The 25,684-nt window shown below is 45.2% G+C and overlaps 1 protein-coding gene across 14 annotated transcripts in view; it reads left to right on the forward strand.

Annotated features, from left to right (window-relative positions):
* The window catches only part of BTRC (beta-transducin repeat containing E3 ubiquitin protein ligase), a 151,881-nt gene extending 132,275 nt beyond the window's left edge, over positions 1-19,606 (forward strand). For 10 of the 14 annotated variants that reach the window (XM_084903777.1, XM_084903785.1, XM_084903786.1 and 7 more), the window contains 9 exons: positions 739-835; positions 2,108-2,245; positions 2,707-2,825; positions 4,527-4,776; positions 5,482-5,600; positions 6,700-6,810; positions 8,208-8,286; positions 12,990-13,182; positions 15,043-19,606. In XM_084903777.1, coding sequence (XP_084759903.1) covers positions 739-835; positions 2,108-2,245; positions 2,707-2,825; positions 4,527-4,776; positions 5,482-5,600; positions 6,700-6,810; positions 8,208-8,286; positions 12,990-13,151 — 1,075 coding nt within the window. In that variant the 3' untranslated portion in view covers positions 13,152-13,182; positions 15,043-19,606. Of the gene's footprint in view, positions 1-738; positions 836-2,107; positions 2,246-2,706; positions 2,826-4,526; positions 4,777-5,481; positions 5,601-6,699; positions 6,811-8,207; positions 8,287-12,989; positions 13,564-15,042 lie in introns of those variants that run through there. The other 4 variants (XM_084903789.1, XM_084903784.1, XM_084903778.1 and 1 more) reach the window with 1 other exon arrangement.
* Positions 19,607-25,684: the final 6,078 nt, after the last annotated feature.

Raw genomic sequence — 25,684 nt, forward strand, 5'->3', positions numbered from 1 at the left:
TACATAGCCAGGAACACACCTGTGAAAGTCAATTTCATGCTTTAGACTTGACAGCACAGTGCTTTTAGGCATTTCTTTCTGCCTTCTTCCATACCTGCTTTGGACACTCCTGTGATCCTTTGTTTTCTGTGCAAATGAACTGAATTGCTCCTTTCAAGCATAGCTACACTGATCGCCAGGGTGCCTGAGTTGCCACCAAACCTTAACCCCATAAATGAAGACAAAAAAAGTGTTCTTTGTGACAGAGGCATTCCTACTGCTCATGAGGCGAGGCTCCACTGACTAGCACAGCCTTACTCCGTGGAAAAAAAAGGCTGTGGGACATGTGCCTAGTAGTACAAAGATAGTACATAGATATCATCATGAGTAGCGTTTTCAAAAGATAAGGCCCATAAATCTGTCTTTCCAGAGGTCTAAGAGACCAATAGTTGGATTCTGATTATATGTATTTCATTTAAGTATTGGCTTTATAATATTCCTGAAGGCCTGATACTCGATGTTCTACACTGGAAATCATGTTTTTCCCAAAAGCAAATCGATATTGGCCCAGTTCCTTAGAACCCAGAAAGTTACTCCTTGATGTGGGACTCCTGAATCCAGACTTAACTTCATTCCTCTCCAGGCTAGTTATGGAGACTGTATGGAATGATGAATGTGAAAACACTTTGAAGAAATATGAGACTCCTTGTGAATGCATAAAATTATGATTTTTATTATGAAATATTTGTGTTTTTTTAGGGGACAGTATTTATTCAAAAACAAACCTCCTGATGGGAATGCTCCTCCCAACTCTTTTTATAGAGCACTTTATCCTAAAATCATACAAGACATTGAGGTAAGAATCTATGTATATTTGGGTATTTGCCAAATACTAGAGAATCATCAACATCTTCAGTAACAGCATTGTTACAGCAAACCCATTAAGGTTTATTGATGTGAGTTAAAAATCAATTTCTTCATAAGAGAATAGAGTAGGTAAAATATAGTAAATTGCCAGGCAAAGATTTGTGTTTAAAAGTCGTTACTGACGGATGGATGGATGGATGGATGGATAAATGAGAGAGAAAGAGAGAGATTATGATGTCTTCATATAATATCAGTGAGACTGCTAAAGTTGCACTCTTAACCTGATATTCAGATATCTTCTCAATTGAGCCTCCACGGAGATTCACTGGTAGAAATGACCACCATGGTGGAAGCCCACTGAGCACGTAACTTCATGTGGTTCATAGATTGTCTTCTGTCATGAGCAGTCTCTTTCTAACAGGTTTATTTTTTACTTGAATGAATTCTATAAAGAGTTCTAGAAAATAGCCGAGACCGGTTTGGCTCAATGGATAGAGCATCGGCTTGAGGACTGAAAGGTCCCGGGTTTGATTCCGGTCAAGGGCATGTACCTTGGTTGCAGGCATATCCCCAGTAGGGGGTGTGCAAGAGGCAGCTGATTGATGACACTCTCTCATCGATGTTTCTTTTTTTTTTTTTTTTTTTTTTTTTTAAATATATTTTATTGATATTTTACAGAGAGGAGGAAGGGAGAGAGATAGAGAGCTAGAAACGTCGATGAGAGAGAAACATCGACCAGTTGCTTCTTGCACAACCCCCACCAGGGATGTGCCTGCAACCAATGTACATGCCCTTGACCGGAATCGAACCTGGGACCTTTCAGTCCGCAGACCGACGCTCTACCACTGAGCCAAACCGGTTTTGGCTCTCATCGATGTTTCTAACTCTCTATCTCTCTCCCTTCCTCTCTGTACAAAATCAATAAAAATATATTTTATAAAAAAAAAGAGTTCTAGAAAATAAATCTTTAATTACTTTACAAATGAAAAAATGTTTTATAATTTTAAGTAGTGGCGTTTGTTTGTTTGTTTGTTTGTTTGTTTGTTAATCCTCATCCAAGGATATTTTTCCATTGAGAAAGTGGAAGGGAGGGAAGAGAGAGAGAGAGAGAGAGAGAGAGAGAGAGAGAGAGAACGAGAACGAACATACTTTTAGTTTGCCTTAAGCATTGAGCATTTGTCATTGGTTGCATGAAAGTTAGATAAGTGTTTAGTTTTGTTCTTTTCCTAATTACTACCTCTTTACCATTCCTTCTTCTCAGACAATAGAATCTAATTGGAGATGTGGTAGGCATAGTTTACAGAGAATTCACTGCCGAAGTGAAACAAGCAAAGGAGTTTACTGTTTGCAGTATGATGATCAGAAGATAGTAAGTGGCCTTCGAGACAACACTATCAAGGTGAGATTTCTTCAGGTGTGGGCAAGTAGCCGAAGAAGCTAGGATGACCACATTCATAAAACAATCCAAAGCATAAATTCTAAGTTTTATTTCCAGGAAGTAAGTGAGCATTGAAGGTTGTTTCTAGTCCCAAAGCCAAAATCAGTTCCTTAAAGAACAGATGCCTGTGCTTCCCTCAAGAAGAGCATATAAATGGGTTGTTAAATTCTCTTCTTGAAGTTCACTGAATGAGCTATTACTCTTAGCCCTCATAATTACAGGCTCTCCCTGTTCCTTAATGAAAAGGATAAAGTCTGCATTAGTACAGAAGCCACATCTATGTAGGTGCTTAGCGAAAAGAATGCATTCCACACTACTCTGAGCTTTGATTCTTTGGGGGTATCAAACACATAATAGAGCCAGCAAGTCTCTGCAGCACCCCATTATCACAGTGATCAAACGGATCTTGTTTGCCCTCCTAGATCTGGGATAAAAGCACTTTGGAATGCAAGAGAATTCTCACAGGCCACACGGGTTCTGTCCTATGTCTCCAGTATGACGAGAGGGTGATTATAACTGGATCATCGGATTCTACAGTCAGGTAGAAAATTTCAAACAATTTTTTTGAGCTCTGAAATATCAGAGCCACTCTGTCTTTGTCATAGATAGTAATTCTGTGTGTATCTGCATGAACACAGTTCTAACATTTCATAACTGAAGAAGAATAAACCAGCTCTCCCCATCGTTGTGTTTATCTAGAACTAAAAAACTTGAATTAGAAATGGTTAAGGTAAGTTTACATTTTTATACATATAAGAAACTACACATTCTGTTTTAATTTGCTGGAGTCATCCATTACAGAAACTTGGTAAACCTTGCATTCCTTTCAAAAACCACCTCACAAGGGAATGACATGAGTGAAATGAAGCCTTCCTTTCAGGGGTTATAACTGTAGTGCAGGAATGTGTTATCTCCTTTAAAACGTGCACAGGTGAGAAATGCTTGCTCTTTGCAGCCCCTCCCCTGCTGTCCCTGCAGTTTTTAATTGCAAGCTTCACTCAGGGAGGGGCCTTCAATTTCCAGAGGCATTAGTAATTTGATGACACAGCCATTATGCTGCTGGAGTCCAGTGTAGCTTGAGTTCTGGGTACCAGAAGCACTGCTGGAAACCTCTGTTAGAAATTTTGCCTTAAGCTAAAGGATTTAGCAAACATAATGCATCAGAAGTAACTTTTTTAAAAATAGAGGGGGAAAGCAGTTAACGGCATTGTTAGATTCTCTGAAGTTAATTGTTTACCATTCTCAGTTATCCTCTGTGATTCGAAAAGGCTGTTCTTGTTTCTTGTCTTTTGACTTAAAGGCATAGCAAACTCACTTCTTACAGTTATCGACATCTAACATTTATTGGTGCATGTGGAATGCCTCAAGGAAGCTGAAACGTTGTAGAGGCTAACATCATTGATAGGATAAGGGAAAAAATGATTTTCTGAAAAAGGGAGTTAATCTGGAAAAAGGAATAACTTGTGTAATAAAAACCAAAGTAAATATACAAAAATAAGAGTATCAAAGTCAAATACTATATTTCATCACATAAAATTCTCAAGCTATCTAAGGGTCTTATTCTCTACTGTGAAGCCTATGTTTACAGATGTTGGCCCTTCTTGATCCCAACCCCCATTCAAAGCTCAGAAGTGGAACCTTACACTTAGGATCTAAGGGCCTTGGGCCTTGACTTGTGTGGTAAAATCTTAGATTCAGGGACATCAAGATCAAATCCATAAATCAATCTGTTATAGAAGTTTTAGTCTGTTACAGAAGTTTCTTGACCTATATTAGTTCTAGTTCCTGAGGGCTATCCATAGGACACTAATGATGCTATTATTAATCAGATCCCCAGTTTCAAATGTATCTTATTAATGGTATTAGATTGAATTTCTGAAGTTTTATAATAATCTTGAGATCTGGGCCCAATTAGTAGGTGATGTGGCTGCTACCTCATTCCTACTCCCTACACATGCCCACATTTGAAGTAGTGTGTCTTTAAGCATTTCACATTGGCAGCATCCTATCTTCTTGCTTTTCCTATTCTCCGATCCCAGCCCTCTATCTACCAATTCCCTGTGATCCATCAGTATTCTTTACCTCTATTCAATTTTTAAAATGCAGAAGAAGACTAGGGTGTAGTACTAGTGTGAAAGTGGGGTAAGAGAGGTGGGAAGCGCAGTGGTCAAATATTGGTAGTACATTGTAGCATTAGTACCATCAAAATCTCAGATAGCCTTCTTATCATTGTTTTTTCCAGGGTGTGGGATGTAAATACAGGTGAAATGCTAAACACGTTGATTCATCATTGTGAAGCAGTTCTGCACTTGCGTTTCAATAATGGCATGATGGTGACCTGCTCCAAAGACCGTTCCATTGCTGTATGGGATATGGCCTCCCCAACTGACATCACCCTCCGGAGGGTGCTAGTCGGACACAGAGCTGCCGTCAATGTTGTAGACTTTGATGACAAGTACATTGTTTCTGCATCTGGAGATAGGACTATAAAGGTAAGAGTCCAACTTAAGAATAAGGGAGTTCATGTGAAAACCTGATTAAGGGCTATTTCATATTAAAACATCACTGTAGACTAATTAAATATTTAAGTAAAAAGGTAATAAATGAGATAAGTTGTGTGATAATTTTGGTTAGGTATTTTAGTACTATAAATAATGGTGAGTGTAGGAAGGGCAGGAGTCAATTTAGGTTCAAGAAAATTTGGCCGAAACCGGTTTGGCTCAGTGGACGGAGTGTCGGCCTGCGGACTGAAAGGTCCCGGGTTCGATTCCGGCAAGGGCATGTACCTTGGTTGCGGGCACATCCCCAGTAGGGGGTGTGCAGGAGGCAGCTGATTGATGATTCTCTCTCATCGATGTCTCTAACTCTCTATTCTTCTCTCTTCCTCTCTGTAAAAAAAATCAATAAAATATATTTTAAGAAAGAAAGAAAGAAAGAGAGAAAGAAAGAGAGAAAGAAAGAAAATTTGTCTGTAAGACCAGACTAACACCATAGAGTAAATCAATTTGAGAAATTCTTATGTGATAGCAATGAGCTACAAATTAGCCCTATATTACCATGAATCAAACTTGTCAGTGGTTTGGTTTGGCTTGAGAACTTGACTTGGTTTAGTAGTCCTTGCCTCTCCAGGACTCCACTTGCCGTAGATATTACTAGTGAGAGCACCAAATCACCTGCCAAATGCCATATTGTTTCAGGTATGGAACACTAGTACTTGTGAATTTGTGAGGACCTTGAATGGACACAAACGTGGCATCGCCTGTTTGCAGTACAGAGACAGGCTGGTGGTTAGTGGTTCATCTGACAACACTATCAGGTGAGCACCAGGTGTCTTGTCCGGAAGGGATCAGTATCATCCTACCACTCATTGTTTGTGCACAGTTCAAACAAATCTTCAACTGCGTTACATTTATTATAAAATGTTTTTTCTTTCTGTAGCTTCTTTCAGGTCAAAAGTTTGCCCCAAGCAGAGAGGCAGCACAGCAAATCCTTTTGTTGATGTATTTCCTTCCTGTAATAGTTATATCACCAGATAGACCTATTTAAAAGGTACTGCTTGAATGAGGAAGTGGGCAAGAGAGATAAGCAGATTGAGGTTGAAAGCCCTTCCCTTTAAATTTCACCTGTCTGCAGTTGGAAAGTGCTAATAAATAGCTAGAGCCATTTCTGTCTGCCCATGGTCTAAAAATAAGAAACAAGATTTTTTTTCCCTGCTAGCAAGCGTACATTTTATTTTCTTAGTATAGCATAATTGGACATGGAGTTACCAGTCTGAAATTATAAAAAATCCACTAATTGAAGTATTTTTGGTGTTTTTCCGTCACAAAGATGAACAACGCAGATATAAATTGTATTTGGATGATTTATCAATCCTCTCAATTCCTTCAAAGTACTAAGAGGATGAAATTATCATTCCTAGAAATCATATGGATTGGTCTGAAAGCATGCAGTTTTTGTATATTAACATATAAAAGTTTTTGAGAACTCCTTTTGCGTTTCCATTAAATGAGAAAGACTATCCTGTAATAGGTGAAAGCAGAGAGTGTCCTCAGGAAAGAGGTGGACATGCTTTGTGAGGTCAGGATGTCACTGACATTCTTCATCTCATTCTTATTGGTTATTTCAGGAAGCATTGCTTTTCTTGGCTTGGTCATTTCCTTCACAGGCATCTACTGGTATGGTTACAAAATTATATAAAGCAAATGAAACTATATACTATGTTTGAACTTAAAATATCCATTTTTCTACCTCAGTTATATGGCAGAAAGGAAATAAATTACATTGAAAGCGGTACATTTTTGCGTGGGTGTTTATTTTGGGGACTTTTAAAAAAAACATTTGAAGTATATTATTATAACATTCCAAGCTTAGGAATGAATATATGAAAATTCACTTGACTCAGTTTTCTTTTCCAGATTATGGGACATAGAATGTGGTGCATGTTTACGAGTGTTAGAAGGCCATGAGGAATTGGTGCGCTGTATTCGATTTGATAATAAGAGGATAGTCAGTGGAGCCTATGATGGGTGAGTTTGTATCTACATGTTAATCTCTCCTGCCTTAGGATGTTAAATATAGCCTTTCCTTGTGTCTAAAAGATTATAGATTTCACAGAAAGGACCCAGTACAATAGTCCTTGTGACTAATTTATGTATTCACCTCTCCTTTGTTTACTCTTTCAAAAATATTCTTCCCATTAATTGCCCTTTTTTGCTCATGACTGTTAGTTGATATTGGTTATATGTTTTCCATTTTTCTCTATAAAGCAAAGAATTGGACAAATCTAGTATAACAAGATATACATATAAAATAGTGACTTACTATAAAGCTAAAACATTGGAGGGCAATATCTATGGGGCTTAATGTGGTCGGATCTTAAATTTTTATATCTTTGAATGTTTCCAAAAGTGCAGTTCCCTTGTCTTTGCTTCTTCTAGCACTTCAGTTACAATGAGTTCAATAAGTTTTTATTTTATTCAGTCTGATTTTCGGTGAATATAGAATCCATTCATATGGATGAATCCCATGTTTAGCAATGCTAAGCACATAGTAAATTCTTATAAAAAGTATATTCACTTATGTAGACCTCTTTATCATTTCTTCTTGTCAGGGTACAAAGCTACAGTTCAAATATTGGCAGCTTTTTAAATATCAGAAACTAACTTAACATTATCTTAGTAGATGAACTGACTATACTGATATGTTAAGATAATTCAAGCAGCAGGAAGTGTAGCAGACCTACTACTTGTGCTTGGAGTCAACCATCACTCTCATATCCTTGGGAAATTGTTCAGAATGTGATAACATGTTCCAGCTAGGTCCAAGGTTACATTTTCTCATTCCCATGGTTTTGATCTGTATCCACCTTTCTTGGGTTTTATGTGTCATTTATCATGAGGAAACATGACCTATAATTAAAAGTTTAGAAGGGCTAAACTTTTCTTACTTAAATCAAAATATGAGGATTCTTAATATAAATTCTAGAACTCTTAAATAGACCCCAGTCCTCTGGTTTATGTGACGTGTGCCATTCTTAGAATTGACCAAAACAAAGATGCTTCAGAGTTACAGGTTCGTAGGTTTAAGTGATCTGTTACGTTATTAAGAGGCCTAATGTATAAGATCTTCTCTTAGCCCCAAAGTATAGTGTAGCTTTGCCATTCACTGTCTTCATCAGTTTGGTTAAAGCTAACCTGTTTCTTGTTTTTAGGTTAACTACATATATTTTCCCCTGTTAAGATCAAGAATGAATATAAGAACCAAGTCTCCAAAACAAAAAAGTTTTTATATATTCCTGTGAGCTGCATTTATTATATAAACTATATTCACCATACATATTTATTGCCATGACGTTTTGCTATTCTTCCTGTGCTCCCTTAATTTTGCTTTTAATTAAGATTTTTGTCCCCTTTTTGTTCTCTAGGAAAATTAAAGTGTGGGATCTTGTAGCTGCTTTGGACCCCCGTGCTCCTGCAGGGACTCTCTGTCTACGGACGCTTGTGGTAAGAGTCTAATGTTTAAGGGAAGTTGGGGGGTAGGAAGGAGAAGAAATTAAACACTGATGTACTGTGGAATACAGATCTGGATTTGATAGTTAGAACCTCACAAAACCTACTACTAAGTGGAAAGGCAGCCAATACATGACAATAAAATATGTTTATATAGCTCCTTTCATCCAAAAGTGCTTTAGAGACTATATGTGGGAAGAAATGTGGCAGCTGTTTAACAGCTGCACAGCAACTCTCCACATCAGTCTGGTACAGGAAGTGAATAAGAATTCTGTATCCACCAGAAGCAGTAGGGGGTACTTAGGGAGAAGGAACGTCATTGCTCATATTGGAACCTGTCCAGAATCTGAGGACCTGCACACCTGTGCCTGCAAAAAGTGCCACGGGAGTCTGTGTGAGCCCCGGGTCAGCCCTAGTCCTTCATCCTATTCAAGGCATGCTGCCTCCGGCAACTTGAATCCCATCTTTTTCATTCTTTGTGTGTACTCCCTTGCCTGAACATCTTGACATTTGGAAGAAGAAGTGACTCTAAAAGAACTTATATCACCTTCAAAAGCACTAAATTCTTTATCATGCCAAAGGCCTGGATTAGAAAATGTTCTAAGTATAAAAGCTGCTTCAATTAGAAAACGATTAGGCGGGGTACTAGAGAAGACAGCCTTTTGCACAACTCAGGGAAAAGATGAGAGCAAGTATTTGAAGGCCCAGGATTCTGAATCCTGGCTCAGCATTTAGGTATTCCCTGCTCTGAAAAAGAGGGACACATTTCTTTGTCTTCCCTGTTGGACTTAAAGCTCATTGTTTCAGTACTATACATGCTTTACTTTCATGTTTTACACATGTTTTTTAAAATGTGTACTTTCATTCATTTACAGTTAATCTAGATTTGGTTTTTAAAGTATAATTTACAAACAGCAAAATGTGTCCATTTTTAGCGTACTGTTATGAATTTTACAGATGTATAACTACCACAATCAAATTATAGAAAATATCCATCATCTCCCCAAAATTGTGTCCCTTAGAATCACCCCCCAGCAACTGTTCATCTCATTTCTGTCCCTGTAGTTTTATTGTCTTACGAATGTCATATAAATTAAATCATACAGTATGTAGCTTTTTGCCTTTGGCTCTTTTTACTTCATTAAAACTCATCCATGTTATTACATATGTTAGTACTAAGTTCTTTTTTATTGTTGGGTAGTATTCCATTGTGCGGATGAACCAATTTGTTTATTCACTCACCAACTTAAGGACATTTGGGATGTTTCCAGCTTTAGGTGACACTGAAAACATTCCCATGCAGGATTTTGTATGTACATATTGTTTCATTTTTCTTGGGTAAATACCTATATTTGCAATTTCTGGGTTCTATAATCATTGTATGTTTAAATTTAAAAGAAGTACTAAGCTATTTTCCAAAGTGGCATTTGGGGAGTTTGCAAATGTATGCCACTTTACATTCCCACCAACAATGTATGCGAGCCGGGAACGGTTTGGCTCAATGGATAGAGCGTCGGCTTGGGGACTGAAGGGTCCCGGGTTCGATTCCGGTCAAGGGCATGTACCTTGGTTGCGGGCAGATCCCCAGTAGGGGGTGTGCAAGAGGCAGCTGATCGATGACTCTCTCTCATCGATGTTTCTAACTCTCTATCTCTCTCCCTTCCTCTCTGTACAAAATCAATAAAATATATTTTAAAAAAAAAAACAATGTATGCGAGTCCCACTTTTGCACATCCTTGATAGCACTTAGTATTGTCAATTTTGTGTTGTTTTAAGATTTTTTAAGTGATTTTTAGAAAGAGCGAGTGAGAGAGAGAGAAACGTTGATGCAAACGAACATTGGTCAGTTTCCTCCTGCATGCACCCTACCAGAAGCCTGCAACCTGGGCATGTGCCCTGACCAGGAATCAAGCCAGCAACTTTTCGTTGCATGGGACTATGTCCAAGCAAATGAGCCACACTGGCCAGAGCTACCCTGTTTCCCCGAAAATAAGACAGTGTCTTATATTAATTTTTGCTCCCAAAGATGCGCTAGGTCTTATTTTCAGGGGATGTCTTATTTTTCCATGAAGAAGAATACGGTACACATTTATTGTTAAATGAAAATAAAGGTAATTTATTACCTGTATACGGTATGGTAGTACAGTAGTTATCAACACAAACCAGACAAACTGTGAATCCTACAGTATCAAGAATTTACTCATTTATACAATGACAATCATGTCATCATCTTCTGGAACATCATCCTAACAATCCAATTCCTGAATTTCCTGGTGAATTTCTTGTGACTCCATTTCTTTCAGAATCAGTGGACCAAATCTCTCATGTTTAGCCTAGGGGGGGCCTTATTTTCGGGGGGATGCCTTATATTTCACTCAGAAGGAAACCTGTAAGTAGGTCTTATTTTCGGGGAAACACGGTAGTATCATCTGTTGTTGTTGTTTAATAGCCATTTGAATAAGTGTGTAATGGCTATAGTTTTAATTTGCATTTTTGTGGTAACTAATGGTGTAGAACATCTTTTCATGTTCTTTTGTGAAGTGTCTGTTCAAATCTTGTCCTCATTTATTGAGTTGTCTTAAATTTTTAAAAAGAATTTATTGAAATATAATTGACATACAATAAAATATGCAACTTAATAAATTTAACATATGTACATACCAATAAAACTATCACTTCAACCAAGATAATGAACGTATCCTCATGCCCCCTATGTAATACTCCCTCCCCATTCTGCCCTTTTCCCTCTGCTCCAGTCCCCAAGCAGCCACTAATCTGCTTTTGTCAATATTGATTAGTTTGCAATTTTTATGGTTTAATTAATGGAATAAAAAAAAGAGTATGTACTCTTTTTTGCCTCTTTTCATTAAGTCTGATTATTTTTATATTCTCCTGTGTTGTTGATGTAAATCAGTAGTTCATTGCTAAGTAGTATTTCATTGTATGGGTATACCACAATTTATCCACTTGCCAGTTGATGAAAATTTGGATTATTTCCAGTTGTGGGCTATTACAAATAAAGTTTCTATAAACATTATGTGCAAATCTTTATGTGACCATATGCCTACATTTCTCCCTGATGAATCCTAGGAGCAGAATTTCTAGATCATATGGTAAATGTATAATATTTCTAGAAACTGCCAAACTATTTCCCAAAGTAGTTGTACCATTTAACATTGCTATACAATAGTGCAGTTACTCCACATCCTCACCAATACTTAGTGTACAGTCTTTTTGAGTCATTCCAAGTGTCTGGTGGTACCTCATTGTGTCTTAATTTGCATATTCCTAATATCGATATTAATGTTGAGCATCATTTCATGTGTTTATTTGCCATCCAGATACCTATTTTGGTGAAGTGTCTGTTTGAATCTTTTGCCCATTTTTTTAATTGAGTAGGTTTCTTACTGAGTTTTGAGTTAATTTTTGTGGATGGTATAAGGCAGTGGTCGGCAAACTATAGCTCTGTTGACTAATCGGTTTGCTGACCACTGGATAGGGACTTAATCACAAGGAACAACAACAGCCCGTAATTATTGGAATCGAGAGTCTAGGTCAGTGGTCAGAGTCTAGCATATGGCTCTCGAGCCTCAGTTTGCTGATCACTGGTATAAGGTTTGGTTCAAAGTTCACATGGATATCCAATTGTTCCAGTACCATTTATGCAAGACTATCCTTTTTCCTCTGAATTGCCTTTGCATTTTTGTCAAAACCTGTTAACCATATATTTGGGGGTCTACTTATGGACCTTCTCAGTTCCAATGATCTTTTTGTCTGTTTGTCTATTTTGATACCAGTATCATATTAACTTGGTTACTGCAGCTTTTTAATAACTCATGAAAGCAAGTAATGTAAGTCCTTCAACCTCGTACTTTTCAAAGTTTTTGGTGTTTTGTTTTTGCGGGGGGGGGGGGGGTGTCTTTGAATTTTCATGTGAATTTTAGAATCTGCCAATTTTACCCCACACCACCCCACCCAAGAAATCTGCTAAGATTTTCATTGGGATCGTGTTAAATCTAGATCAATTTCTATTGGAGAGAAGTAACTGCTTAACAATACTGAGTCTTCTGATCCATGAATACAGTATATCTCTATTTGTTTGTCTTATTAAAAAATTCTCAAAAATGTTTTATATAATAGCTTTCAATGTTAAAGATCTTATACATCTTTTGTCATATTAAAAATTTCATATTTTAATGCTATTATAAATAGTATTTTGAAATTTCTGGATTGTTCTTTGCAAGTATGTACAAATATACTTTTAGTTCTTTTTCAATCTGTGTACCTTTATTTCTCTTTCTTGTTTATTGTACTGACTAAGATCTTTAGTACAATGTTCAAAAGAATTAACAGTGGATGTCCTTCTCTTGGGGAAAAAGCATTTGGTCTTTCACCGTGTGTGTGTGTGTGTGTATGTGTGTGTGTGTGTTAGCTTTAGGTTTTTCGTAGATAAAATCAGGGGTATTAGAAGTTCCTTTTTGTTCCTTGATTGCTGAGAGTGTTTATTAGAAATAATGTTGGATTTTGTTAAATGTTTTCATCTGCATCCATTGAGATAATCTTATATTTTTACCTTTATTCTGTTAATTGGTTATTATCAAGATAACATAGCCTTTTCCTAGACTTCTTTTAACATGTTGCTGAATTTGTCCTTTTGATTCTGAGTAGTTCAGAAGTTTCTGTTTCTCCTTCTTTAGGAGCATTCTGGAAGAGTTTTCCGACTCCAGTTTGATGAATTCCAGATTGTCAGTAGTTCACACGATGACACAATCCTCATCTGGGACTTTCTAAATGATCCAACTGCCCAAGCTGAACCCCCCCGCTCCCCTTCTCGAACATACACCTATATCTCCAGATAAATGATCATACACTGACCTCATACTTGCCCAGGTATGAAAAAGAACTGTGTGCATGGCACTGTGAGTAGGAGATGGAATGTTGGCTGTAAGGTGTTGCTAGTTCATGGAGCTTTCTCGTGTCCTTTATCTTTCCAAGTCCTGAAAAGCAAGGGAAGCTGCCATCACGAGACAGGGCTGGGGCTACATATTGGGTGCTGCCTTCATCGAGGAAACCAGCCTCAGTTCTAGATGATCCTGGAATTAGATCTAGATGGCCCTTGTGTAGAAGAATAGTAATTCCTGCCCCAGTTATCTAACAGAATTGTTCAGAAAATAAGAGATTTAGCCTTGGCTGGGCAACTCAGTTGGTTAGATCATCATCTAGATACGCCTAGTTACAGGTTTCATCCCAGGTCAGCCCGGTAAGGCCACATACAAGAATCAACCGATGAATGCATAAATAAGTGGAACAACAAATCAGTGCTCTCTCTCAAAATAAATAAATATTCAAAAAATATTTGAATCAGTTTTAAAACTAAGAGTAATGACTCAAAAACCTGTGGCTTTGTAGTTCCCAGATTAAGCCAGTACCTGTAATAAAGCCCCTTTAAATCAATTAGGTAGTCTAATGTACCAAGGGGGAAATCTCATGGTGAAATATGCTGGCCTCACAGCTCTGACAGTGTCATTTGATTTTAAAAGGGTAGCTTTTTAAAATGCTTATCCTCACTCCCCACCTCCTCTTTTGACCTTGGAAGTGGCTCTGGAGTTGGTGAGAATTCCATGTGTTCTCCCACTCAAGTCTTCATCCTCCCTCAGAGGCAGGAAGAGATCCTAAAACTCATCTTTATCTATTTTGTGGTATATTCATACATCGTGATCGTTGTTTGGGGAAACCGCACTACTGCTGGGGAGCCTTGCCATCACTGTGATTTCTTATTTCCCACACTTGCCTCGATGCTTGCGGGAGAAGTGCACATTCAGTACACCTTTCTGCACATCTTTTTATGTGGTTCTTCTGAGAGCGGTGGTCTGTGCCTGCTGGGCTCTTTTCAGTGCTCACTTCTTACAGAGGACATGCTGCTTCCTCATCCCTCAGCCTCCTCAACCAAGTCACACAGGCACACCTTGGAGAGGACTCTAGCTGTGTGCCCTTGGGCAAGTAACTTCCCACAGTCTTAGTTTCCTTATTAGCAAAACGAGGGCTGCAGGACATAGTACCCAGAGCTGTTGTGAGGATTGCATTGAAATGTTATATGTAAAATTCTTAGTGCTTGGCCCAGTGCCTAACACCTAACAAGTCCTTAGGAAAAAGGGGTTTATTAGTGTTTACATTGTAATCATGTTACCCATCCCCTCCTTTTGCCAAAATTTTCTGCTCCTGAGTTTTTTATGGCATTTTGCCATATTTAATAATTGTTCCTGATGCTCTTATGGCTTACGTCTCCTTCCCCTCTCACCCCTGAAACATAACACACACATCCCCTAAGAGTCTGTCTCAGCCTTTCTTCCTTATCTAAGCTCCCTTCTTCGGCTGCCTTGTCTCTTCCCAAGGCTTCCGCTCTCATCTCAGAGTAGATGACTCTCAAATTTGTATCTCTAGTCCCAACCTCTGCCTTGGTCTGCCAAGCCACATATCCAGCTACCACCTACACTTCTGTCTCTGCAGACACCCACTGTAGTCACTCTGTAAGCGCTGTGGCCCTGAACAGGCCACTGAGGCCCCTGCCAAGTCCCCAGACAGGCCATAGCCTTTAACAGAAGCTCCTGCTTGGCACAGGCCAAGAGTAGGCATTACGAAGGACCTCTGAGCCTTTCTCCTATCTGACAGCTAAGTTAGTTCTTTTTCTCATAGAGCAAGTGAGAACTACAGGGAGAGGGACTAATGATTATTTGCTCTGTTTTCACACAGGACTCATTAAAGTTGCGGTATTTAACGTATCTGCCAATACCGGGATGAGCAACAACAGTAACAATCAAAATATTACCCACTTTCCCGGACTAGCCGAGGAGTGGGGCTTTGAGACTCCTGTTGGGACACAGTGGTCTGCAGTCGACTCAGGAGGGTCTCCTCAGCACAGCTGACTGCTCCCGTGCTGCTATCAGATGTCTTTTATCTTTCGTGAATGATTAGAACTTTTAAACCTCACCTCACTTCCCCTCCTCCTTTCCCCTGTGCACCTGTTTTTTCCTCATTTGGTTCCAGACAAAGATGACTTATAAATATATTTAATGTTTTGCCAGAATCTCTCTTGCTTTGCCGTTAAGCAGAAGAACTAGTTTCCCTATATAGCCTGCTGGGAAAGACCCACTTCTAGGGGAGGGGGATGCAACTTCAAGCCAGACAGCACCCCGTGTCTCCCAAGAACTACAGGAATGCCCAGCGCCTGGCAAGCTCAGCGAGCCCCACTGTGCTTAGGAGACACGGTCCTGAAAGAGAGACAAGAAGAATGAGCACACTTGACGATCTGGGCCTCTTTCCTCCATCTCTTTTCTCTGTTTCTGACCCTCTCCCTCCTCCCTCCACCCCTTCAGCTGTTCTCTGCTCCGCCTGAGAAGGAGGATGAAGAAAGTGTCATCAGTTAGCATGAGGCAACTCGGCTAGAAAATGCAACACTTGGAAAGAGTTAAATGCTGTTCAGTTAAAATTTCAAAATGAGGCTTTTGCTACAAGTGACCCTCTATGACAATAATGGGTTCTCAGACATGGTACTTCCATATTTGCAACTCTCCTCTCTTCTCCTAACACCCTCTTCCCAAAAAGGGGGGCAGAGATTTCCTGGGCTCCATCAATGGCCACATCTTTTCTGGACTCAGCAGTCTCCTCGATTCCATGTAGAGTGTGAAAAGGAGCTGCTGATTGCATTTCCTCTCATTAACAATTAGATGTGTAATAAAAAGCATTGTACTTCATCTTAAATCACTGGTAAGGCTCAGCCTACAGGAAGGCTTGAAATGGCCGCAGCCAGTCGCTTGGTACGCTCTGCATAATTTCACATCTCAGATCTCCTCGGGGCCTGTGAGCGCCCAGGCACCTGTGTCTTTGCCACGACCACCGTCAGAGTAGCTTAAGAGGTGGTCGGGATTAAAAGTTTATTTCTTTTTCATTTAGGCCAGTAAATACCATTTCCAAAAACCAGGCTAGTCATCTCAACCTTCTGCTTTTCCCAAACCTGGTATTTTCAAAGGGCAAAGCTGCCGGAGAGAGCAGATCAGGGTGACTTTTGGCACACAGGGTTTATTACTGGGGCAGAAACTGCCTTCTCTTTCCTTTTCTCCCTCCTCCTGGGCATGTTTTACTCGCCACTCTCCCTCAGCCAGTAACTCTGAGAGTTAGTTAATAACAAGTGGACCTCAGCAAGGGCCAGGCTGACCCGGCCACTTGGAAGGCAGCTGTGTGGGATTCAGGTGCAGGCGCCTGTGCCACCCAACCTGGAGCACGGAATACGACCAGTGTGCGCCCAGCTTGTTTTCTGGGGAGGGGAGTGGGCCTGCACCGGCCATTTCTGGTGGCACGGGCACACCCACCCAAAGCCCTGAGGCCACAGTACAGCCTCAAGTTTCCCTTGGAGGCTGAGCTGTCTGGCCTGTTGTTTCCATTCCTGATCAAAGCAGTTGAGCAAAAGAAAGTCCCTTTTCAACTGGCAGCTGTAAAAAACATCAGAATGGGAGCCAGTTGCAAGTAACCTCAAAGCTAGGCCACCTTTGGTTCTGCAAAGGGGAAAGATGAGAGAAAGCCATCTTCCCTCTGGTTTGTAAAAAGGTGTCCTCTTCCCAAAATGTGTCCAGACTGAATGTTGTTATTACATATTAAGAGGCAGGTTATGCATATGCATTTTTCTTTCCTGCTTTATGAGTGCTTTTAAGCTTTTAGTTCCAGGTTATGTTCAGAAAGTATTTCCCAGTGTGATGATAATGTCATTGCCTAGGAAATATTTTTTGAGAATCATTCCCTTCCCAACTACCCATTCTTTAGAGAAGTGTGTTCTATCTAGTCGCTTCTCATGGTTCTTTGTCCATTGTGTTGACTATTAATGCCTTTTTGATTGGTTGAGGGTTTTGCTACAGATGAGGCACAAGACCATCAGCCTGAAAGACACACAGCTCAGGCATTGAAGAGGCATGGATTTTAAGCTGTTTAAAAGTATTGTCCAATAGCCATAACTTTACTAGCCCTTCTGTAAAATGCTGCTGTTCTAACGTGAGAGCTGTTGACTATTCATGGTGCACAGGGCTTGCCTCTCCCGTCGAAGTTCACTTGGAGGTAGCTTGTTTTTAAGACTGTTCTGAAGCTTGTCCCGTACATCAGAAGTGAGATCGAGGTGGGCCCTTCGGCCTGAGCGGGTCGCTCTGTCGAGGATCTGCCCCAGGTTGTCCTCCGCCCTGACGGAATGGGAGTGAAGTGAAGTGGTCTGAGAAACTTGAGTCAGTCACATTTCTCAGCTCGGGGGGTCATTTACCAGTTCATTGTAGAAGAAACAATCAGGTAAGTAAAAGTTCATTTCCAGAGAAAGTAAACCCCACTTACCATCTCTGCATGATTTCAGTGGGAATTGATTATCACTAATCCCCAGCTGGGCTAGAATAAATGTAAAGTTTGACCTTTTTAAAAAAGAGAAACAAAGAAAGTCTCAACACGATTAAAGGAATGGTAGAAAGGTGCCGAAGGAGTCTCTGGGCTCTGAAATGAGATGTCTCCATTGTAGATTAGTCTCTTCCCATTAGAATTCCAGTGTGGTTTGGAAGAAATGTTCCTTAGGGACAGGAGGAAGCCCCTTCAGAGGTGGGCGAGGAGGGGTGCACGCACCTCACCCGGGAGCCCGTGGGCCGGTGAGCGCCGCTCACACCGGGGCTGCTCGGACACACCCGCGGGCCTTGCTGCACGTGGGTATTCCCTCTGAGAACATCCTTCCACTTCCTATGTGCAGTCTGCAAGCCGATGTGGATTGGGAACGGAAAGCCTTTTACTCTGTCCCTGGGCAAAACCCTGGTGACTCTTCGCCGGAAACTCTATAGAGACAGGACAGGACCCCTCTGAAACTCTGTTGACAGATAATCAAGTCTGGCCCTCGTAACTTGTTTCTGAACTGGAAAGGACCCTGGGACCCCTAAATCATTCCGCGTTCTGCTTGAGTAAGAGAAATCCTGTTTTGTTTTGTTTTTTGTAAAATCAAAAGCTGAAGAGAAGAAAACAGGCACTCTCCTTGCCGTCGCTTGGTGCCCACTGGTCTGAACGCCATTGTAAGGGGTTGCTGTCCTTGCTGTCCTAGCATCCGATGGTGTGTGGAAACAAAAGGCTGGGGTGGAGGGGGTGGGGAATAGTGGAAATAATGAAGGCATTATTTTCTTGTAATTTCAATGTAAATTATATTACATTGTATCATTAACTTCTTGGTGTCCTCCATTTACCTTAGAAGGTAATACCTTCCTGCCGAAGTGAGAGCAGTCCAACCCAGAAGGGTGCCAGCCTGAGGGGCTAGGCTGCAAGCTTGGTTATGGAGGAATCCAGGTGCTTTTCGGGAGAAAAGGGGATGCTTAGATACCCACCACCTGTGACCATCACATTCTCTGATGATCAGGTTTACTGTTTGACTTAAGTCCACATTTCTGATCGCCTTCCCCATGTAGATGAGTTCAGCAGACTTTCCAAGTGCTGAAGAACATGAAAAGTGCGCTATTCCTCCTGCCTTCCTCTCTTCCTCTCAGAGTAACTCTCGCTTTATCATGGCCCCCAGAGCCTGCAGGCGGAGTCCTCCCCGGCTCCATACAGCCGTCCCTGAGGGGAAGGAGGCTGAGCTCTGCCTGTTTTTACTTGTACTTCATTTGTGACTCCAAATCATTGGGACTGAGAAGAGAACCCAAAAGAGCAACCTCATTATGGTTATGGTGATTATGGCAACCTGATTTCAAGTGGAACTTAATGCATTGATAACCTTAAACCTTTCCTATTGGAAGTTGAGTACCTATGATTAGGTGCTAAAGTTTCCTGGAGGCAGATGGCATTAAACTGTGTGCTCTACAGCCCACCCAGCTGGCTCTCTCAGCTCCTGACGTGTGTGTGCATGTAAGGATGAGTGTGGTAAAAAGCATTATAAAGCATCACCTCCCCTCTGTCCCTTTCCCTTCTTGAAGGAAAAATACAAGGGTTAGACCTCTGGGTACCAAGGAAACTAACACCTCCCCAAGTCAATGGTCACTCAAGCCCAGCCCAGACTGTTCAGGGGGTGTTCCCTGGACTCTGACCTGGGGCAGCCTGGCAGTAATGTGAGCTTCCCTGAGCGCTTCCAGTTGGTTCTGCCCTTTGTTCTCTAGACTCTAAGTACTGACTGCTTTGACTTTTGTGATTCTGTTTTGGTGATGTGTAGTCAATGTACCAATATGTTCACAACGTAGAATCATGGTAATATAGTGTGTTTTGGTTTTTTTAACTGTTCAGAAAAAAGTAACTTAAATTACAAATATAAGATTAAAGTGAATTTTCTAAGTGTCTTGTCTCTTTGCCCTAACATCAGTAGGTCAATGAATTTTTCAATATACAGATTGAAAGAGTGCGAGAAAAAAACATAGAAGTCAGGGCCAAATGGTGTGGATAAATATGGGACCTCTAGCAAATAATTAATGTTCCATGTTGAATTAAATTGAAGCCAAACTGATGTCTAATTTGGGTACAGGTCCCCATAGCCTCCACAACCCTACCCATACCCACACCCATACCGCTAAGTCCTCCTCTGCCTCCCGAGAGGATAGGAAGACTTGTAGATAGGTGAGCTCACTATTCTGGCGCAATTTTCAGCGACTCCAACACACTGTTCAAATAAAGGGGGCACTGACCCTCTGGGAGAGACCCACCTGCCTTCTCTCCTTAAACCAAGCCTGGGGAAGTGGGCACAAGGTTACACATCCTCTCCCTCTCCTCCTCCCCTCCCGGAGTCACAGTAGCCCATCCTTGTGTCACATCTGGGCTTTCAGTCAGGACAGCCCCACGGCAGAGCTCTCCCTGCGGGAGCTGGAGGCATAGCAGAGCATCAGGTGTTTGCACACGGGGAACCTGCACAGGAACAGGCTCCTCACACTGCCCAAGACCGTGCTAGGTCTACCTGACAACCGAGGACAGGGAGGGAGGAGTCGGCAGTGACCACTCGCCAGCTGGCCCCAGAGCCAGTATTGAGCAGAGGCTGGGCCAGGGGGGTTACGGTCTCACCTTCAAACCCAGTGTCAGCTTCCTCCAGGATGGCTGGGGTCGGAGGTCCCCCCTCCCCACCCCGAAGACTCAGCCCTGACGTCACTGTTTCCCAAAGCCAGGCTAGGCCCGGAATCCCTCCCCCTGAAACCTATAGCTGCGCCGCCATCAGCAATGACGGAGGGTGGGAGACCTCTCTTCTTTCTGATTGGCTCTTGCCAATTAAGAGCGTTTTATTAGGCTGCTAATTAAAGGCACTTCGTTAGCAGCAGGAGAGGCCGGGCGGGGGCCTGGTGAGATGGAGCTGCAGCCAGGAGAAATCGTTTTCTTCCCCCCATGGAAGCAGAGCCTCTTAGGGAACCTCTCAGCCCCCAACCTTTCCCGCTGCGCCTGCCACACCCCTTGCTTTCAATTAGCATCTCTGAGGGGAGTGAGGTCATTACGAAGCCCAGGTGGAGAGCCCTCCCCTGCCTCTGCCACACGCCCTGCAGGGGGGGCTGTTCTGTCCCCACGCACCTAGTGGGGCCCTGGGGGTCTGGTTGGTTCTCCCCACTGCGGAATGGCCCCTGGGTCCCATGTCTGAACCCGGCACCAGCAGCCACCTCGTAAATAGAATGACCGGTCACTTGGTCACGTGGTGTGAACCTCCTTGTCCCTTTCCGCACCAAAGGCTCACGATGTTATTAGGAAATGTGACCTTCCTCCCAATCCTTTTCCAAGAGCTGAGCCCTCCTAGGCCGCAGACCCCAGGGGGCTCGGGAGGAGGAGAGTCTCCGGGACCCTGAGACTCCAAGAGCTCACACATGGGAGGTGCCTCCCCTGCATAGTTCAAGCAAAAGGGGGGCGTGGCCATGACAGCAAGAGGGGGCTGGCATCAGGGTCAGAGAGAACCCCTCTCTAGAACCCTCCCTGTCCCACCTTGCTGCCCTCCTCACCCCCTCACTTAACTGCAGAATTAGCACCAGCCCAGGCTGGGAGGGCAGATTTATGGCCAGGCCTGCCTCTCTCCATTTAACCTGAGGCCGGCCTGGGCTCCAGACACTAAATTAGATTTTTGACAATTAGAGAGACTAATGGGCACGTAGCCATCCCCAGAGCCAGATATCCAGCAAGGCCGTCCTTTAATATCCACCACTGGCCGCCAGCCCCTCCCGGCCGGCCTCTGCTCTCCTCGGTGGGCACTTCTCCACCACGGCCTGCATCCCTCTGCCCAGGGTTTCTCTGGCTCCCTCTCCTTTGATTCCCTATCCTCTCCTTCCTGCTCTTGCCCAGGGCCAGCTCTGCTCTGGGGCTCTGCCCTCCTGGCCTTCCTTTTTGTCCTTCAGCCTCTTCACCCTCCCGTCACTTCTCTATCTCCCCCTTCCCCGGGGCCCTTCCCTCTGTAACCTTTCCCCTGCCCCTAGCGGACTGCAAGCCCCTTGAGGGCAGGGGCGTGTGCCCTATCCCATCCTACAAGCCCAGCAACCAATGGGTGCAAAATAAGTGTCTTGAGCCCACCTCCCTCCCATCCTCCCTCTGAGCCTGGATGTCCAAGGCCTGCCCACCGTGCCCTCCTGGCACCAGGCCCAGCCCTGGCTCTGCCCGGGCGCTGCTCCACGTGGGCTGGGTCCCCTTCCCCGCAGCCCCTCAGCTCTCGTCGGTCCTGGGCTGGGCGGGCGGGTAATGAGATTGCAGTAAGTGGTGTTGGGGGGGGAAGCTGCTCACATTCACTCAGGCAGACTCATAGCTCTGTCAGGCTGATTGGTCCTGAGTGGAGGCACAAACGGCCCCCCATGGACACGCTGAGATTGGTTATAAAATTACAAGCATTTGTTCTGCTGTCAGTGGCCTTCCCTCCCTCCCCTCTGCCTCTGCCTGGGCTCCCCACCGCCCCCTACCCAGCCCTCCCTCCCTGGGGGTCAGCCCACACCCTGAAGGACCCTGGTCGGGGGCCACAGGGGCAGATGGAAACAGAGGCTGAGGCCACCAAGCTCCCCATCCGGGCAGGCCTTCCTGCCGTGGCCCTGGGACCGGCACAGCGTGGGCTGGCCTCAGAGTGACCTGACCCTGTGCTCAGGGTTTCCTAGGCCCTGAGCGGGAGTGGGGGTGGGACCCAGGACAAACAGGCCTTGAAGATGCGCAGGTCCCAAATAGAGGAAGATGTCCCAGACCCGGACAACCCTGGGCAACCAGTGCCCACACCTTTGAGGGGTCCTGGGCAGGAGTTGGGATGGGGGTAGGAGGTGCCTGGGGGCCTTCCCTGCAGAAGGAGGAACAGCAGCCACCAGGGCAGAAGGAGGAACTCACCTCTATTCCCTTCAATGGCCAGGCCCCTGGCCTGTGCCCTGACCCCCAGGGCAAATGAGACCTTAGGAGAGTCCCTCACCACCCAGTCCCCAGGACCTGGGCCAGACACACACCGATACGGCCCACCAGATCCCTGCTATGGTTACTCTTGATAGGACGAGTCCCTCAGCCTGGCCCTGCCGTCTCTCTCCAGGCCCAAGGATCACTGGCCATCCATCCCTCTGGCCTTTGCAGGGGCGCTTTGGAAGACGGTTTTGTGCTCTAGTGATGCCCCCTTCCTAGCTAAGCCTGCCCCTGCCTGACAGACACACCAGCCCAGGCCCTCTTACTCTGGCCTCTGGGCCTCCCTCACTCATCTCTCCAACAAGTACCCCCTCCCTGGCCCTTGCCTGGCCCCTCAGCCTGTCTGTCACTCTCCTGTCAGGAGGCACCAGGACACCCTGTAACCAGCTTCAGGGGCGGGGGTGAGGGGCGGGTTCCCCAACTAGGAACGGGAGAGCTTCAGGCGGCAGCATCTCCTGACGACAAGGTGCCTTCCCGCCATCCGTCATTCATTCTCAGCCCAGAATGTATTTGCTGTAATTACATCTTTAATTAGGGTGGTGACGGCTCATTGTTCACCAACAATGATGGATCATCGGATCCTCCTGCTGGCCTGCCTCCTCTGTCCAGCGCCCTCCAGGCCAGCTCGCCCCCAGCCCCGGCTCTCCGGCTCTCCGGTTGGGAAGGGTACAGAGAGGCCTGGACCCGCCACGAGCTCCATCCCCAGGGTGATTATGTCCTGTTAGACCCCTGGGGCTCTCAAGGGACTGGTTAGACCCTGATCCCTCCACCCAGGGCTCCCTGCGAGAAGGCTGCGGGTCTCTTAGTGGCCACCAGATGTCTCCTTGGACCAAACTGACCAGGTTTTGATTGGGGGGGGCAGGGAGGGGGCAGGGGCTTATTGATGGTGCCCCATTCACACACCTGCCGGCATCACCACCCCCCAGGCTGGGCCCTGGGTCGTGCACTCCTCATTTGAGGACATGGTCAGCTCAGAAAGCCTCACGACGCTGCATTGGGGGACGCATGGGCGTGTGGCCCTAATCTCCAAGCTCCCCTGCGGATTAACCGGGGTCTCTGACCAAGTCTCCATCCCCATAGGTCCAGGCCCGAGTTTGCAGGAGGAGGGTGTCCAACTCAGTGAACGAACTGAGGTGGGTCAGGGAGAGGCACGCTGCAGGAGGGCGGAGGCGATAGGCTGGTTAGAGGCCAGGCTGAGCGGAGGAGCCAGAATGGGCAACCAAGGCCCCGAACCCTCCAGGAGACCCTCTGGGGGTAACAGCAGCCTTCATCTGGTTTAAAACCCCAGCCTGGCACCAGCCGGCTGTGTGACATTGGGTGAGCGCCCTAACCTCAGCCTCAGTTTCCTCGTTTACAAAGTGGAGATGAGAGCAGTGCCGTCCCTACCTGATAAGATGGCTGCAGAGTCGCGGAGACACACGGCTCGGAGTGTGAAGAAGCCAGGCTGAGGGGCTGGCAGCTGCAGGGGAAGGATCTGGCCAGACGGGGGACCCTGGTAAGAGAGGCCCCTATGCCCGCACCTGAGACAGCTGGAGGGGCTGGGAGGCCTGAGCTCAGCAGGGAGGGTAGCCTGCACCTTGTCTGTAAGGGGCTGGGCTGGAGGCAGGATGGAGGAGGGCCGGGGAGAGGGGGGAGCTGCACCCTCTGCCCTTGCTTCCTTCCAGCTCTTAAAATTCGGACTCCCCTCTCTCCAGGGGGGCCCGTCACCTCCCAGGAGCCTCCCCGCCCCCGGAGCGGCCCCCTCTGCACCCCCTCTTCCCCAGGGACCCTCCATCCCCTCCCCGGGGCGACGCCAGGACGCCAGGGCCCAGGCGGGAAGGATGAGCTGTACCTAGCGGTAAGTATGCGCAACATTACATATGTATATTGGAGAGTAAATAACCCCAAAAAGCGCCTTGTAAATAGACTCCGAGTTTATCCTTTATTAATGAGGCACCGAGTGCCCCGCTGTTTTAGAGCAGTGAGACTTTCATAATATCAAAACCTAAATTACACTTGCGTCTCTCATCTCAGGGACGCGCATCCTTCGGCTCTGTTTGCGGAGTGAGTAAGCGAGGGTCCCTCCCGGCTGGCCCGGGACTTGTTGACACCTTCCTTCTGGCCGGGGGAGGTGGGAGGACCTGCGTGCTCCCAGAACACCCAGAATCCCCGAGGGCCCCAGGTCCGAGGCCTCAGGTTCAGGTGAGGGACACCCGGGATGCTGGCTTTCCGTCCGTGTGACATTTACAGGGCCAAGGGGCTGCCCGGGCTCGGGTGTGGAAGGGTGGGGTGGGGCAGGGGACACTTACAGGCTCTGTGACCCAATCACCTCCTGGCTCTCGGCGTCAGGCGCCCGGGTGTACGATGGGGGTAAACGTCTTCCTCCTGGGCAGCTGGGAGGCTCCGTGGGGCAGGGCTGGTGCCAAGAAGTGATGGCCGAGTGGGAGCCATGGTGGTCACGACCATCAGCCCCCTCTTCGGAGCTGGACACCGGTGTCCTCTCTCCGACAGACCCTGTGTGGGCCGCGGAGCTCCAGCCCCGTCCTGTCACCAAGGCTCTGGGCGACGAGGGGTGCACGAGGGCCCATCTCACCCCCAACCCAATCCAGACCCGACCTTCCAGTGCCCCCAACACTGCTCAGCCAGGGCAGAGAGCCTGGATCCTCTTGGCCCCCGGGTCCCCCAGGTCCAAGGCCACTCTCGGGCCCCTTGGGGGTTGTGCCCACCCGACCCCAGGCCGGGGCCACGCCGGGACGGGCGGGCGGGCAGGTGGCGGCGGGCGCTGTGTGGGCAGGATTTACGGCCGGGCCGGCCGGGCTCCGGGCTGGCCCGTTATGTGGACAGTTGGGTTTAATAGGCATTGTGTGCTCACTCGGAGCCCGGCAGACATCGCAAGGCAACACCCCTCCACGCACGCCGCCCGCTCCCCAGCCGCACGGCCCATCCGTACAGTAAATTAAAAATATGAATCACTTCTCCCCACTGCCTCCCCAAACGCTCATCTTGTCAGCCTCTATGTTGCCTTCATTTGTATTACCTTAATTTA

Source organism: Pipistrellus hanaki (genome assembly GCF_964339955.1).
Source record: "Pipistrellus hanaki genome assembly, chromosome: 14".
In the NCBI taxonomy this organism is placed as follows: domain Eukaryota; kingdom Metazoa; phylum Chordata; class Mammalia; order Chiroptera; family Vespertilionidae; genus Pipistrellus; species Pipistrellus hanaki.